The 18,195-nt window shown below is 34.1% G+C and overlaps 1 protein-coding gene across 1 annotated transcript; it reads right to left on the bottom strand.

The window, feature by feature from the left end:
* Positions 1 to 9,044: 9,044 nt before the first annotated feature.
* Positions 9,045 to 10,444, bottom strand: LOC120133114 (hyoscyamine 6-dioxygenase-like). The gene is made up of 3 exons (XM_039149763.1): positions 9,941 to 10,444; positions 9,472 to 9,790; positions 9,045 to 9,376 (listed from the first exon to the last, which is right to left on the bottom strand). The coding sequence occupies exons 1-3, from the start codon at positions 10,381 to 10,383 to the stop codon at positions 9,122 to 9,124; spliced, it is 1,017 nt and encodes a 338-aa protein (XP_039005694.1). The 5' UTR covers positions 10,384 to 10,444; the 3' UTR covers positions 9,045 to 9,121.
* Between the last annotated feature and the right edge of the window lie 7,751 nt (positions 10,445 to 18,195).

The following is an 18,195-nucleotide window of genomic DNA, read 5'->3' as shown; positions in this document are numbered from 1 at the left end:
GGTAAAAAATATCCGACTCGGCCCGACCAAAAAATATATATATAATTTTATCTTATATAATTATTGAATAATTATAATAATATCCTTCTATATATAATTTTTTTCAATTAAGTCACTATTTTTATTGAATAAATTTTTATTTTATTATTATTTCGGATCAGGTCGAGTTGGGTTTCTAAGTTATATGTCGGGTCGGGTGAAATTTTGTTTTGGTCGGGTTGGGTCTCGGGGACCAAAAACCCGACCCGACCCATGCTCATCCCTAATCAAAACATACAAGAATATATGTTGGGATAGCATTGATCTCAAGTCTGAGGATCATACATATAGTCATCACTATGAGCAATGTATGACTGTCACATAATAATCCAAGAATTATGCTCATGGTGGGTCAATCCAATACATTGTTCTCTAACAATATAATCATGTATCACTTCTAACATCTCTATGTCAATGACAACTTGTTGTCATCAATCAATAATATTTTAGTCCTAAACGTATTATTATTGTTCATACCCATAATAATACTTGACTATGGATCTTTTAATAATAATTATTATGTTATTATATGGAAGTTATTATCTTTTAGTTTATGTTAAACACATATATATAACTGAAAATAATAGTGGCAATGTTTTTATTCAATAAAATCGGTAAACAAAATGTATCATTACAATCATCATATGATTAGTCTTTGGGCATACTCTAACAGATAATACTAGGCTAAGCCCAAGAAACTACGGATCTCGGAGATATTCTTGGGTTGCTTCCAACTCAAAATGGCCTCAATTTGATTTGGATCGACCTAAATGTGCTTCGTCGAAACAATATGCCCAAGAAACGATACCTCCCAAAGCCAGAATTCACACTTGCTCATCTTAGCATACAAACGATGGTCTCTCAGTATCTGCAGAATAATCCTCAAATGCTTATAATGCTCTGCCTTAGTCCGGGAATAGACCATAATATCATCAATAAAAACTACTACAAACTGATTTAAATAGGGCTGTAACACATGGTCCATCAAATCCATAAAAGTTGTGGGAGAATTTTTCATACACAAAGGCATCACTAGGAACTCATAATGCCATATCTAGTGCGGATGGCGGTCTTCGCAACATCTGACACTGATAGTACCCTGAGCGGAGATCAATCTTATAAAATACATAACTCTTCATAATTGATTGAATAAGTCATCAATCATGGGTAGTGGGTACTTATTCTTAACCGTTAACTTGTTCAACTTCCGGTAATCAATGCATAGCCTAAGCGATCTATCATTCTTTTTCACGAACAGGACCGAAGCTCCTTAGGGTGAGGTACTATGTCTGATGAAACCTTGATCAAGTAATTCATGTATCTGGACCATCAACTATTTAAGTTCCTTTGGGGCTATACGATATGGTGCCAAATATCCAGAGGTAATCCTGGCAACCCCTCAGGAAAAACATTAGGAAATTCACTAACTGTACAAATCTCCTCAAGCTTGGACAAAAAACCTTTATTATTTAAGATACAAGCAATGAAATCTCATACCTCTTTCGGATCATCCAATCAATAGTCAAACCCGATACTATATTAGAAAGATAGCCTCGTCGCTCACCAAATATCACAATAGTCTAGCTATCAGAAGTCTTCATATTAGCTCTCTTGTACTTGCAATCCAAATTGACATGATGTTAATTCAACCAATCCATCCCAGAATTAGATAGAACTCCTCTAAAGGAAGCTTTATAAGGTCGACGAGAAAAATTTCACCTTGAACATCTAAAGGAGAACGTCTGAATACCTTATTCACAACCACTAACTGTCATACTGGAGTCATAATCGTAATAGCACTCTTGGTATCCTCAATTAGAATTTGAAGGTTTTGGGATACCGAACTCGAGATATAGGAGTGGGTGGAGCCATTGCCTAATAATGTAAAGTATGAAACAAAATAAATAGTAAATGTACCTACGATAGCCTCAGGCTCATCTTTGTCATCTCGACGTCTGGTGGCATACACCAAAAATGGCTATCTGGAATTTGATAATGTTGACCCTCTATTCTACTGGGATTAGGCTCTACTGTCTACCCTGGACACTGTCTTGATAGTTTTTTCCTGGCTACGACCTCTAGATAGGGTCTGAACTGAAGCCTCAAAACGTACATGAGTCTAGGTAGTTGTCCGCTCTGACGAAGCTAGTTGTGGTCAATCCCTCCGAAAATGATCATTGGATCCACAATGAAAGAAAGCACCCATCTTCTTATGACACTCTCCTCCATATCGATTTCTACAAAAAACACAAACAGGAACCTGAGGTAAACTCGATGAACCACCTTGACTAACAACTGAAGGTAGAGGTGTTGTAGGCTTGGAATTGACATTACTTCTCTGTGGGGATGAGGTACAAGTCCTCTTCTCATGATGTGTCGAAGACTGGGTCGGTTCGAAAGACCTCATAGGCTACTCTCGGTCTACTCGATCTCTGACCGGAGCCAAGGCCTCCACCACTTCAACATCCTTCACTCTATCCATCAAATACATCAAAAATCTCATCCTTATGGGTCACAACCTGTATACATAACTCATATCTGAGTCTTAAAGCAAACTTATGACATATGTCCCTCTTAGTGGGAACCGAACTAGCATTATACTTCAGCAGCTTTAAAAATTCCATCTCATACTCAGAGACTGACATGTCTCTCTACATAAAGTCTTGGAACTGTTTTCACCTTTCAGCTAAATAGCACTCTCAGAAGAAACACTTCCTAAAGCAATCTTTGAAGAAATCCCACATCAGACGATCAATACGAACACTAAGCACAGCTGACTCCTACCATGTGTAGGTATTTCCGTCTAGCATCAAAACAGTTCCAAGATACCTCTTCGATGGATCCAAACCTAGTTGATCCATAGTCTCTCTGTATCACAGAGTCAGCTCTCCACTAGTCGGACCTCCAAAAGTCCTGACTTTATTGGCGATCAGGGTCTGCGTAATCGAAACTTCAGGTACGACACCATCAACTTTGATTGCACCTTGAATCAGCTGCATAAACTACCTATCGAGAGCTCTCATAGGCTCATCACCAGTGGCTGACGCATCCCTGACAGGTGTCATCATATCAATCCTAGGGGCAGACGACAGATCTATATTAGAATCATCTATGAGATCAAAAAATCTAGCAGATCAACCTCGCCCGTAGCCAGGTCGATGACCACGTCTAGTGATCATAAGAGGATCTCGACTCACTACAAAAGTTAAGCTTAGGGTTAGATTTGGCACTGGAGTACTAGACATATTTAACTTGTAAAAACAGATGACATGACCTTACAAAAATTTTGTAAACTGTTTCTAAAGTAGTGTAAAAATTTATATAGGACCCATTCACAGTCTGGGGTTTAAAAACCAAAGGCTCTGTACCAATTAAATGTAACCCCCTAGACTCAGCCTATGCGTTACGACTAGATCTAATGGATTACATTAAAATTTCCAAAACATTTTTGACAAATTTAAAATCATATTATGAATAATATATAACAAAAATACATAGTTAACATTGATAAAAGTCCAATTAGTGAATAAAAACCATCAGTGATTAAGTAAAATAAAATACATCATAATCCATATCGTAATAAAAATCATAAAAGTAAATATTTTAAAATGAAGGCACATGTCACCGTAAATAAAAGCAGTTCGGAAGATAGAAACATTACAACAAAATATTCTGTAAGAATGTGTTAATCCTCAAAGTGTTTGGTTCGGGGTGCCAATCCAAAAGTATATGAAATGGAAAAACAATTTGAAAAATGTAGCTAGAGAGCTCAGTGTGTCCCAATAGTGCAAATAAACATGATAGGTAAAATAATCCAGAGTGTTTTAGTAAAGTATCATAAAAAGTCATAGATAAGCAGAATTTTAAAACTTATAAACACCCTCATCCCGTACACCAAAATGCAGTTCCCTCATAACTGTATTCATAAGGCTTATCTTATATTCATTTGGTATATGATCCAATCTAAGGGAGCACCTTGGTGCTTGATAGCCTACCTAAGAAATTTCTTGGGGCCTCGGAGCCTACCCAAGGGTCGCATTATGTCCATAAGGTATTACCAGCTTGATCAGAGCTGAACCTCTATACTCAAGTATCCTACCCAAAATAATATTTCAATAAAATAGTTCACATAGTAAGCAGTAATGTCCATGAATAGTAATCAACAAAATCATATTTCCAGCGTAAACCAGTAACTAGATAATATATCAAACAATCATAGTTCATAAACACTAATCCAGTAAGCTAGTAAATTAGTAATTTCAGAAAATCACATTTTAAAATAGGTAAACAATTATAAGGCACATAAGGAATACACCTTGCAAAATGGGGTCGGTTAGGGTAACTACTAAGCACCTGTTTCACCATGCTCTGTAGCAGTGCTCGAACCTAATTCATAAATAACTAAGTTAATATCAAAGTAAAATTTTAATCTAGGTCTTCATAGGGTTCACGGGTCATACGAGTGATTATTGGCTCACGAAGTCGAACTGATCGAAAGAAGCTGAGTCAAGCTATCGAGCAATCAGGAGAGTCTCGTGTACATTTAAATAACAATATTTGATCAGTCTCTAACCTTATTTTAATTATTCGCAATTAAAACACTTAAGTACATGTGCATGCTCTGGTTTAATAATTAATTCGGAGGATTTTGGGTTTGAATTTGGTAAAACATACTTCGAATTCGGACTCAGAACGTCAAAAAATAAAAAAATATGACTTTTCGAAAAAAAAATTGACTTTTGTGTCAAAGTTAACGGGTTGATTCAGACGATTTGATTAGGTATAAGTTGACTCAGCTGAGTTGACTCGGTTTATACCGACTTGACTGAACCAGTTCGGTTTGATTGGATCGGTTCTATAAACCTCTTGAACTGGCAGAGGAGCCCCACGAGTACTGTCGGCGGGTGACAATGTCTGGGTACGTTTTCACCGGCCTATTACTCTCAGTACAATCCTAACTTCAATTACACCCAAAAACCAATCCAAAATCAGCCAATAACAACCACAAACGACTAGAAAAAAGTGACAAGCTTACCCAAACATGTGATCTATGGAAGAACGACGAACCCTATCGGGTTTTGGTTGCATAACGCCAGTGAACTTAACGGTGAAAGCAGTGAATCGAACGGCTGGCTTGATCGACGTGAATCGAAGAAAAACCAAGCGGAGGGGTTTTACTTCGTTGAAGCTTCGCTGCGAGTTTTATGGCGAACGACGTCGATTTTGGACGAGGTATTTAGAGGGTTTTGTTCGCTGATCGATGGTGAGCCTAATGGACGTGGTGGCGCGAACTGTGGCGGCCGGACAGTGAGAATTTTGGGGCGACCAGGAGTGCGATAGGAAGCCATAGGGATTTGGGAAATTTGGGGAAAATATATGAATTAATTTTGGGTTTTTTGGCTGAACTAAATTATATATATATATCATCAACAGTGGCTAGGGCACTAGGTAGTTTACCCAAGGGACATGGGTTTGAACCTTGCAGCCACCGATTTCATTTTATTTTCATTATCGATAAAAAATGGGAAAATTTAGGGTTTGGTCTCTAAACTTCCTACATCTTCCTAAAACGACATGCAAGTTTCGAAAACTTGCAATTTAGGCCCCTAATTCGACCAAATTAATTTTTATATTTATGTTGAGAGTGTGACAGAAATTTACAGATTGTCTACCAAGAGTGATAGTAGTAGGATTCAAACTTGACCTTACAAGCTTAAATTACTCAATCTCAATCACTTGTACCTACACTCAAGTGTATGGTCTTTTTTTAAAAAAAATAATAAGAAAATCTAATATTATTGAATAAACAAAGACAGAATATAGTATAATTATAATATAAAAAAGCATACCAAAACTAAAGTAGATGAATCACAGTAATTATTTATTATAGTGATTAGGTTTTAAATTAATTTTGAAAAATACGTTTCTTCCCTTCATTGTCTATTATTGTGATTATTTCTAGTCCTAAATTAATGGGTAAAGTACATAACTTATCTAGTTACTATAGGATATTATTTTATTAAGTCACTCGATTATTGAAAATTACAAAATGATCCTTCGACTATAGAATGTTATTTTGTTAACTCTAACCCGACTATTCATTATATTCCAAACTCATAATTTTTTGTTAAAAAATGACGGTTGTTTAAGTTAGACCTTAATATGATGACTAAGATATGATAGTCATTTAAGATTCTGGGATTATGTTTTATTATATCACAATCAAAAAATTATCATTCAGCTCATAATATTATTCATTTTTAACAGAAAATGACTAGTTTATAACATAATGAATAGTCAGGTGACCATTTTGTAATATTTAATAGTCAAGTGACTTAACAAAATAACACGCTATAATCATAATACCATTTTGTAACTTTTAATAGTCGAGAGACTTAATAAAATAATATCTTATAAACAGTAATCATTTGTAAACTTCACCCTAAATTAATTTAATCATGCACACAATAAATTTGTGTAACGTTATCTTTTTATTTATAAATATTGTTGAATTACATTTATGAACAAGTATCCCCGACTGTACCTTATAGCTATGGATATTGTTATTCACAAATAAGACGTCATCTGTATCTTTCCTACCCTTTGCAGAAACATTTTCTCCACTCATAATAGTGCACCAGCACAACCCACTGTATTTAATCAATCTTCCATCAATCGTGAATTTCTAACGTTCGACAGTCTTAATATATGATTAAATAAATGCGTTATCGATTTTACTATTATTTTTTAACAAAATTAGTAAAAAAAAATTATCTAAAACATTATTATTTCTACCGATTTTATTATTATTGGGCGTTTTACCGAGCTTAGTAATATATCCGGTAAAACACTACCTAAAACATTATTTTTTTTCTACCGAATATATTACCAAACCCAGTAAAGCGTCCAATAATAATAAAATTTGTAGAAATAATAATATTTTCGGTAATTTTTTACCGATTTTATAAAAAAATAATAACAAAACCGATAACACATTTACTTAATCATATATTAGGCTATCGCACGTTACACTTACCTCCATCAACCTCTACATTGCCAAGGTGAATACAGTCGTAGGTACACAGAGGCAAACGTATATGATTTTATATTGAGGTAAAATTCTAGAAACAAAAATAAGCTATTAATAAAAATTTTAGAAACAAAGGTTAGATTAGTTTTCGCGGCAAGCGATTCTAATAGCGGTCTTAATAAATAAATTCATAGATGTCAACTTCTTTTATTTAGTAGACATATTTTTTTAGAATTTTATAGATTTATTTTTTAAATATAAAATTTTATATGTTTATATCTAATTAATATATATGCGTAAATTTATGTGGACGGAGGTTCGGTTAGATATTACGAAGTGCAGTCAATCTCAATCAAAGAAAGTGACAGAAAGCATAGATGGCATGCTACCTTTCATGGTCAACTTAATGCTATCAACATCAAACTGTTCGCAATAATAAAAGTCATAGTTTCAATAATCATCATACTCCAAAATTTATAAAATAAATCACAAATAACCTTTTATTGTTAATTTTTAAAATAGTATTTGAGTTGAGTGATTTTTTTTTTCATTCACTAAAAAATATGTTATTAAGATGACGTCTGTAATTTTTTTTTTAAAATAAAGAGTATAATCTAAATAAAATCAAACAAACCATTTTTTAAATAATAAAATACTCACATAGAAAGGAAAAAGATATATAGTGAGATGTCCATATTATGAAGTTATTGACATTTGGCAAAATGCCTTGTGGAACTGAAAAATGGACTTTTGTGACAATTACATTAACGTTGGTACGAATGCATTAAAGTGTTAGGTGATTGTTTTATGAACTTGACTGAGAAACAGATAAGGATGTGTCATGTGTGAATTCATTAAACTGTAATGCATCCCTTATTTATGTCATTTCATTAGTTAGAACTGAAATTGACTTTTTTAACAATCACATTAACGATGTTGAATGCATTAAGATGTTAGTTGATTAACATATAGATTCATTTTTTTATTTGATTTATGACTCTCCTCAAATTACTATTCACCAATTGTCTAATTAGGATTACCTTTTAATTTGTTTTTAATTGTCATTGTACTTTAGTTTTATAATTAGTTGGAATTGGGAAAACCCTATTTCATGATTCATCAAATTCTTTACCCAGTCGACTTAAGAATAACATATATATTATTGATGAGAACAAGTTCATTTCGTCCATCGTTAACCGTTTATACTTTTGATTTAGGTAAAGAACGGTAATTGATGAAAATACGATCATTGATCAGTGTCTATTTATAGGAGAAATAGAGGGATGGGAGGAGATATAAGAGTTAAGGAGAAAGAAGTTGAGAGGATCCGTGTTCAATTGTGGTTGAGGGTTATTTACACTGATCTTAGTTGATGGTGATACGTGTAAGATTATTATTGCTACTTATAGGTTAATTAGTTAAATAGATTAAGTAGTTAGATATTGGATTTCGGTTTAGTAGATTACGTAAACATGTTGTTGGCTCAAATATTATGGATTTTTTTGGAGGTTCCGATAAGTGGAAGAGTATTTCCAAAGGTCTTGACTTGCAAAGAACTGATACGAATATCATCTTAGGAGGTAATATGTTATAGGTAAACTACGTATTTAGTACATAAACTATCAATTTTAGCTCGTTTTAGTATTTAAACTTTAAAAAAAATCAAAATCATACCCAACGTTTAGTTTTTATTTCATTTTAGTATCCTACCGTTAAAAACTTAACGCGTTTAGTACTTAAACTATCAATTTTGACCCATTTTAGTACATAAACTTAAAAAAAAAATTCAAAATTTAACATCAAATTTGTAGCAGGAGTACTAAATTAAATAAAAACTAAACTTTAGGTATAATTTAAAAAAAGTTAAAAGTTTACATAAGAACAAGACTAATAGTTTATGTAATAATAGTTTATATATCAAGTCTTAAATATACTGTAGTTTGCAATATGATATTGACAATTTATTTGTGTATATATGATATGACAGCGGGTTACAAAATAACAAGTAGGCAGCCGGAGCCATGGGAATCTAGAGTTTTAAGCCGTGAACTATCAATCGAGAATACGGGGCGCGCTTATAAGCTCCTTCAAAGCTTCCTTATCAGGTTTGAGGATGAAAGCAGCAACAAAGTCGGTAAATTTGAAGGCCTTATAAATTGCAGGATTCCTTGCATCAACCAAACCTTTCGCCGGTCCTATCAGGCTCTCATCGCACGGATAGACGAAGAAAGAAATAGTCGTCCTCGGATCTCTCGAGTTCGTCACCACTCGATGCTCAGCTCCCTTCAGTTTCCCATTGCTGATTATCTAAAAAAAAAAAGAAGAAGAAGAAAAGGTATTCATCATTCAGTAATCGAAACAAAAAAAAATGAAAATTCACGACAAATGATTCGATGGGGTACCTGTAAAAGGTAGCCTATATTAACCACGAACGCATGAGGAATCGGTTCGACGCAGATCCATCGGCCGTCTTTGAACACTTGCAGGCCATGTACTTGGCCTTGAAGAAGAATGGTGATGATCGTAGGGTCACGGTGTTTAGATAACCCCAGCGTTAAACTCGGTTCAGGGCATGGAGGGTAGTGATTAATCATGATTTTGGGGTCTTGACTCAGTTCGTTGCTCAGGTAATCGGAGCTAAGCCCTAACCCTTGGCATATAAACTCGAGGATTCTACAACTCAGCTTCCATAACTCAACCGAATACGCCCCAACAACTTTTCTGAAATAAATGAACACCAAAAAAGAAGATTGATATTTGAAAGAGTCGAACAGTGGACAGTCAAGAGGAATATTTCATACACATTAAAAGCTGGAAAGTTTTCAGATATGTCATATATAAATTTTGATTGTGAATGACGTGATGGTCTACCTGTATCTAGATGGCTTTTCAGGCCAAAATTGAATGTGTTCATCTAAAGGACGGCAAGGGTGCGTCACCGCATCTCTCCACAAGTGAAACTCCTCTCTCGGGTAAGCGAAGCTGCTCGTGTACAGCTTGCAACTCCCCTTCGGGTCCTTGGCGCATTCCTTTTCCTTGTCCCACCCGGACATTGCATGGAACTCCTCCGCAACATCCATGGTTTCATCCATTAAATCCTCCAAAACTCCGTGGTTGATTACCTGAAAAAATCCGTACTCTTCGCCAGCTTTCAGAATTTGTCGGACCGTCTCGATTTGATCGTGACACTGAAGATCAATCACCGGGATGGATTTCCCCAACGGAACGATGAGATCCCCCGGTCTTGACTCCGGTGGCATTACGTAACTTTCCGGCAAGGATCCATTGTAGCACCAGCTTGAAAGCAGTTCCATGGTTTCAATTTGAGGTCTAGTTACAGAAGGAGGGGAGAATTAAAATGCTTTGCTAGAAAGTTGACCCTTAAATAAACAACAATAAAGGTCATTCACCAGCCATATGTACTTGCATCATCGATATTTCAAATTATAAAGCAATGATATGGAATTGTCAAGTTGACTTTTTTTTTTATGAAAGATTAATAATAAAGTAGTTCACATTATTTTTTTAAGATGGTGTCTGAAACGTAAATAATCATGTAAATTGGGCATCAGAGATTACTCCATGCTACCATCCATTAACTTTATTCATTCATTTCACGAGGCATGGTTTATTTTTTAATATGGATATAAATTCACGCACAATTTACTGATAAAGTTATTTAAATTTGAATTTTTTTTTATTTTTGTTTAACTAATGTAAGTATCAATCTTGGTACTAATTATCGATCATCAGTATTCATTATTTTACTATTACTTTTTTATATCGCATCTTTCCTTATACTTTATGTTTTTTAGTTTCTAAATTTTTTTGTCTTAATGTCATGTTTTCCTCTACCTTATCACACATTTTTATTCTTATTTATGGATCATTTGGTTGTTCTCTTACTTTAATTTTCTTAGTGTTGGATTTGACGTCACCTCGACTGATCATGACACTTATTTATTATCCTATTGACATATCCTGCTTTAGACCATCGGAATGAATTTAGATAGCGATTTGTATTCAGATATAGTTTTCTCATGTGTTTGACTTTGATTTCCGATTGTCGGTGATCTTTTAATAATTTGATTTATTATTGTGGTTCATTTGTTGCTTGCTTCTCGGAATATAATATAAAAGTAAATGTTTTTTGGGCTAAAACGTATATTAAAAGGAAGCATTTGTGTTAGGAAGAATAGTTTAATTATAGAATTTCCGATAATCACGTATTGGTAAACCACTACATTGGATGATTGCAGCAAGTAAACTACTAAATCCCGTTCATCATAAAGGAAAGCCTACTCAATCCAATGTTGTCCCAACTTGCAAAAAGCAGTGCACATTAACTAATCAAATTATGTAACATCTATATTTATTTATTTCTTTTTTAATAAGAGCTGTTGTTATCATAACGCCTTCAATGTAAATTTGACCAAATATAAAATTTAAAAATTAATTTATTAATAATTTGGATTAAATATAAATAGGAATTGATAAAATTTGGTTTAAAATATTAGTTTATAAATAACATAATAATCATAGTTTTCATAATTATGATTATATATATTTATAATTTACTAGAAAAATATAAATAGGAATTGATAGAGAAAAAAATTATATTTTAAAATTTTAAAATTACTTTATATTTAAAATACTTTTTATTATAATTTATTTTCGTCTTATAAAATTTTATAAAACAGAGCGTTGGCCAATTATCCTATAATGAGACAAGTTCTTCAACCTTTTTCTTTCCAAAGATTGCAATTAGAATTAGGCACCGCAGTTCCACAGAATCACAGAATTACTGCTCGTACCCCTATTAACCATGCCAAAGGGCTATCACATTTTTTTTGGTTTAATCATATGAGATTTATCTATAAATTAATTATTTTAGATCGAATTTTGTAAAGATTTATTACGAAGGTAATCACTTTAATTTTGTTTGTTTCATTCATAAACATTAATAGTTGAATCCCTGGCCTTATTTAAAAAAAATTAATGATCAACGAGATTGATTCAAGTGGTAAATAACTTGATACCGCTTAAGCAATGTCTCAGGTTTGAGTTATTATGTATGTAGAAAATCTCCGTTGGGAGACTTACCCATCAAAACCAAGTGTGTGACACGAGTCGATTCGGTTTAATTAAGACGAAACCTTTAAACCAAAAGGATAACAAAAAAAAATTAATGATTCCTTCTACTACTAGACCAACTAATTGTTGGTTGAACTCATGTATTAATTATACCTGATATAATATTAAGATAATTATAAATTAATTATTTTATAAATAATTAATGGACAAATTATGAAAGAGCAAATTTGTCTTACACTAGTTTAATGTATTCGAATCAATCTAAGTTTGATTTCAAGGAATTTCCGCTACTTATTCTACGTACAAGCTTTGGGCTTATCAATGACTGCCATTGTGTGTTCTGCAATGCTCAATTGGAAACAAGGGAGCACTTGTTCCTCCAATGTCCTATGACAGAACAATTATGGAATTCAGTTTTCTTCCACTCTGGTTTGCAATTTACTATCAGCTCTTGGGATGAATTCTTTGTGTGGGCAAGTTACTTGGAAAGGAAAATCACTGCTAACTTCGATTATGAAACTTGCTCTTAACGCCCTTATCTACTTTCTCTGGGAAGAAAGAAATAAGAGGATCTTCAAAGGCTGCTCCAGAAAAGTTCAAGAGCTATTCCTTGCTATTAAGGACGTCGTTCGCTTTCAACTGAGGGATAAGAAAACAAATCGAAATGATATTGCTAATTTTTCCCTTTGTAAGCACTGGGATATTTCTTGTTCTTAATTCTTCTTGTAAGTAGAATGCTTCTATAACAGAACACTGCTGTTTGTAGCAGGTTCTGTTCTTGTAACAGACTGGTTACTTGGGTAATGAAAATTGATGATTTATCCAAAAAAAAAAAAAAAAAAAGCTTTGGGCTTTGCTAATCTAACCTCAATTTTCAAATCCCTCCTTGAATTTGAAACCAATTTCGAAAGTATGCCACTTTCGGTGGTGTAACTTAGTGGATGATGATGTGGGATTGTGGTTTATATAATAAATAGAATAATTATATATATAACATGAGTTAATTGCACCAATCATCCCTAAACTATGATTCTCATCATAAATTAATCCCTAAACTTTTATGTGTTTCGATTTTATCCTCAAACTATCGATATATGTCAATTACATCCTTTTTTTTAACAAAACCGTTAAAAAGTCGTTAAATTCCATGTAAGCATTATATGTATTACATAGACATAAATTATAATTAATATAGAAAATAAAATAATAATTATGTTTATAGAATAATAATTAACTTTAAAACCTATAAATATTTATGGGAAAAAATCAAAGTACGATCTTATGAAAGTTTTGAAAACCCCAATCTCACTTGAAAAAACTCTAATGCTCTCGTGTACTTTCTAATCCCAAAAATCATAATAGAAAGAAAAATTATTTGACACAAATACAAAAGAACTATTTTAGAACCGAAGTTGACGGCAAGTTTTGGACTACGATGACTCAATAATCAACTGTTCATGGCTTAGGGAATCTATACAATGGTAAGTGTTTTACTATAATTATTAATATATTGATTAATTTTTGAATTTTATTATTTTTAATAAGTTTAATTTAAAGAATTTTGGTTTTGCTTGCTATCATAAAGATTTAGAGTTCTATTTGTTAGTATCCAGAACTAATCAACAACAATTTGAAATAAAATTTTATCGAATGTTTTGCATTTTATTTAAATTTATTTATTCAAATATTGAATGTGTTGTTGGTTTTTGGCAAATATCCCACATTGGTTTTGTATAAGGAGGAGGGGAAATTCTTTTGTTATAAATAGAGCCCTCCTACTCCTTAGTTTAGCATCCCACAAATATAAGCCTTCTTCATTATTAAAGGTTATTTGTACTCTTTCTCTCTTTGTAATATTTCCTCTATTAGTGAAATATTATTTTAGTAGTGTTCGAGGAGGTAGGCATAATTTTGGCCTAACCTCGTTAAATTTTGGTGTTCTCTTTATGTCTATTTAATAGCTATTGTCGGGTATAGTTGTTAATTATTGTCCTATTAAAATTACTTGTCTTGGTAGTTCTGTCTAAGGAAAGTGGATTTTAAGAGGGACCATTGTGACCCATCCTCTTTCCTGGGAATCTACCTTGGGGTGATTTTTAGTACAATCGTTTTCACACTAGTCACCTAGATAATAGTTTTCAAGGTGAATTTGTTATTATTGGTGGAAATTAACCCGAATTCCACAACAATTGATATCAGCGCTCTTGGTTTATTTTAGTATGCTCTGTGGTTGCGGCTTAGGCTGATCTTCCACATCAGAAAAAAAATTCCTTGGGATAATTGGCATTCCGCATTGACAGCTATTAAATAGAATTTGTAGTAGAAATGGCAGACGCAACAAAAACATCCACATCGTCGTCAACAGCTGTGACAAATGTTAGATTTGCAGTGGAGATTTTTTGATGGCACCAGTCATTTCAGCATGTGGCAAAGTGAGGTTCTAGATGCCCTATTTCAGCAGGGTCTAGACATTGTTATTGAAGGAGAGAAACCAAATGATGTTGAGGAGAAAGAATGGAAGAGAATCAATAGATTGGCATGTGGTACTATTTGATCGTGTCTTTCTAGATAGCGGAAGTATGCATTTTCTAAAAAAAACTTCTGCAAGTAAATTGTGGAAGGCACTGGAGGAGAAATTTTTGAAGAAAAGCGGTCAGAACAAGCTCTATATGAAAAAGAGATTGTTTCACTTCAACTATGTACTAGGTCACTATGAATGATCACATTACTAGCTTTAATCAGCTGGTGACTGATATGATGAATATGGACGTGACTTTTGAAGACGAAGATCTGGCTCTAATGTTGATGGGATCACTTCCTGATGAGTTTGAGTATCTTGAAACTACTCTACTTCATGGGAAAGTTGATGTGTCTCTCAGTGAAGTAATTGCTGCCTTGTATAGTTATGAATTGAGAAAGAAAGACAAACAAGAAAACACAAGTGTCGAAGCAGAAGCTCTTGTTGTTAGAGGCCGTTCGAAGAGTCAGAATAAAGGAAGGAGAGGGAGATCGAAGTCAAAGTTCAGATTGAGCAAAGATGAATGTGACTTTTGTCGAGAGAAAGGGCACTGGAAGAAAGAATGTCCCAGGCTAAAGAACAAAGGCAAGCCTGAAAGGGGAAAGGCTATCTCAAAATCAAATGTGGTCAAGTATGATGATGAAGATTCAGATTTCGCATTTGCTGCTACGCAATCAACCAGTTGTTCCAGTTCATGGCTGTTAGATTCAGCTTGTATACACCATATGACCCCCAATAGAGAATGGTTCTTTGATTTTAAAGAACTAAAAGGTGGAATTATCTACACAACAAATAATTTCCCTCTTGACACACTTGGGATTGGTTCAATTCGCTTGAGGAATCAGGATGGATCAATCAGAACCTTAACAGGTGTCCATTATGTGCCAGATTTAATGAGAAATCTCATCTCTGTGGGAACCTTAGAGTCAAAAGGTTTAGAAGTGAGGGCAAAAGATGAGATTATGAGGATTATCTCTGGCGCACTGGTGATAATGAAGGGAATCCGGAAAAGAAACAATGTGTATTACTTTCTGGGTAGTACAATTGTTGGGACAGCAGCAGTGGCAGCTTCTACTGATGAACAGGAGTCAGAAGCAACCAAGTTATGACATATGCGCTTGGGGCATGTTGGTGAAAAATCCTTGAAATTGCTGATAAATCAAGGATTATTGAAGGGTGCTCGGGCTTGCAAATTAGCTTTTTGTGAGCATTGCATCAAAGGGAAGAAGACGAGGGTGAAATTTGGAACAACAATATATAATACTAAAGGTATTTTGGATTATGTTCATTCAGATGTATGGGGGCCTTCCAAGACAACTTCATTGGGAGGAACACACTATTATGTCACCTTTGTTGATGATTTTCCCCGGAGAGTTTAGGTGTATACAATGAAGACAAAGGATGAGGTGCTAGGATTTTTCCTTAAATGGAAAATGTAACCCCCAGACCGATGCGGGTAGCCCGATCCGATCCGGGAAGTCACATTAGGGCCACCGGAGTGACCCACTGTAAAAATAGCGAAAATTTTAAAACTTTTATTGAAACATGTAACTTATAAAATCAGTCGTCACTATTTAAAAATAAAACAGATTTCCAGACTCGTATATAAATCAAAATACAATTACATACCCCCTAATCACATGTACCATTCTCTGCAACAACGCCGGAAGAACTCCCTTACTGAAGTCGATAGATGCACTGGTATAATTTTTTTTAACCTGAAAAGGTGAGTAATAGAGTGAGCTTTGGAAAGCTCAGTAATACAGAACTACCAGATGATGCTGAAGAACGTACAGATACAGATAAACATATTTTTTCCTTATCGATTCAGACATTTACAGATCTTTATACTGAGCAGAGATTCTACGGATATTTCAGGTAGTAACGAACAATGAGCTTTCAGTTCAGAGAAATATTTTGGATGACTGAGTTCAGGAGATCAAAATAGGTTTTCTAGTGGGTTCCCATAAAACCAGTAAAAAGATACAGATCTTTTAAAACATATATATGTATATACCCCCATCCAACAAGTCCAAATTGTGTAGGTTCCCCAGAACCATACACCCACCATCAAGTCCAGTTGGCCCTGAGCACACAGCCGAGGAACCGGTAAATAAGGCCCTGAGCACACAGCCGAGGAGCCTCCAGGTATACTTCCTCCAACATTACCCCCCCAAGTAAAATATGTTCGTCCGTAAACGGATATATCAAAAATCAAAATATAAATCAGGTCAAGTATCATATCAAAATCCAGGTCAAGTATCAGATCAGAATCCAAGTCAAGTATCAGATCAGAATCTATGTCAGATATCAGATCAGAATCCATGTCAAGTATCAGATCAGAATTCAAATCGAAAATCAGATAAAATATTCATGTGAGTAGGGAACACACTAGAATTTACAGATATTATTCAAAGATATTGGATAATCTTAACAAGTAGAGGAATACGGATCCTCAGTATACCGATAGAATATCGGAATTCAGAATCACTATTAGAAGAGTTCAATGACTGACAGAATCATCAGTTATTCAGAATGTGACTTGAGCTGATAAGGAAGAAATGAAGGTTCAGGACATTTATATTCTATGTCGGTTGATCAAATTATCAGACAACTCTTACATGAATAGTTCCCAGAACTAATGCCTGTCAATTGGTCAATTCATTGTTTTTTCAGGGTATTTACTCTTTAATACCACAATTCTTGTCCATAGACCATTTTCAGAATCATCGTTGAATAGATCTTCCAATGTCTTTATTTCATTTCCACACTTCCACAATATCATGAAATGCTGACGTACTTGATTAATTTGTTCATAACCCATTGTAATTGTACACTACGTAAACTCATCAGAGTTTACAGACTTGTCCAAATCACTTACTAAATCCTCAGTCATTGAGGTTACCTATTTCATTTAGCAGTCATCTCCATTCCAGTTACTTCAGGATTTTCCAGAGTAAGTCAAACGTTCCTAAATTTCAGATAAATGTTGTACTTCCATTCCATTAAATTTGGTCTTCGTGGTTGATTGTCGAACAAACGTCCAATTCTTAATACTGAATACGATCTAGAGTTGAGCTGAGTTGAATACTTCCAAAATTTATCATTGAGCCAAACTTGAGAAGACGAACACATGTTCCAGTAATATCTATGTCATTCAGGTATTGACATAGCTTTAGGGTTGATCTACTCACTTAAATTATTTTCCATTACATTTAAAGGTAGTCCAATACCCATGCTTACTTGGATTCCTTAATTAATCCAAGACATTTACTTAATTTAGGCCATAACGGTATTTTGGTAATTTTGATGTTCAGTTTTATTCCATTCATTTCAGAGCACGAGGATATTCAATCATTCCTGAGCTTGGTGATATTCTTGGATCATTTCCATTACAGGGGTATTTTGGTTATTTTACAGATCCACGGTATTTCAATCTTTTCATTCATCCGGTTTTATTATTTAATTCCAATTTATCATCTATTTCAGTCCGTTCGAACAATTATGATAAAAG

This window comes from Hibiscus syriacus, unplaced genomic scaffold, assembly GCF_006381635.1.
Source record: "Hibiscus syriacus cultivar Baekdansim isolate YM2019G1 unplaced genomic scaffold, ASM638163v2 tig00110577_pilon, whole genome shotgun sequence".
Taxonomy (NCBI): Eukaryota; Viridiplantae; Streptophyta; class Magnoliopsida; order Malvales; family Malvaceae; genus Hibiscus; species Hibiscus syriacus.
Note: the sequence above shows the minus strand (reverse complement) of the source record. Positions and strands in the feature narration are given on the sequence as shown.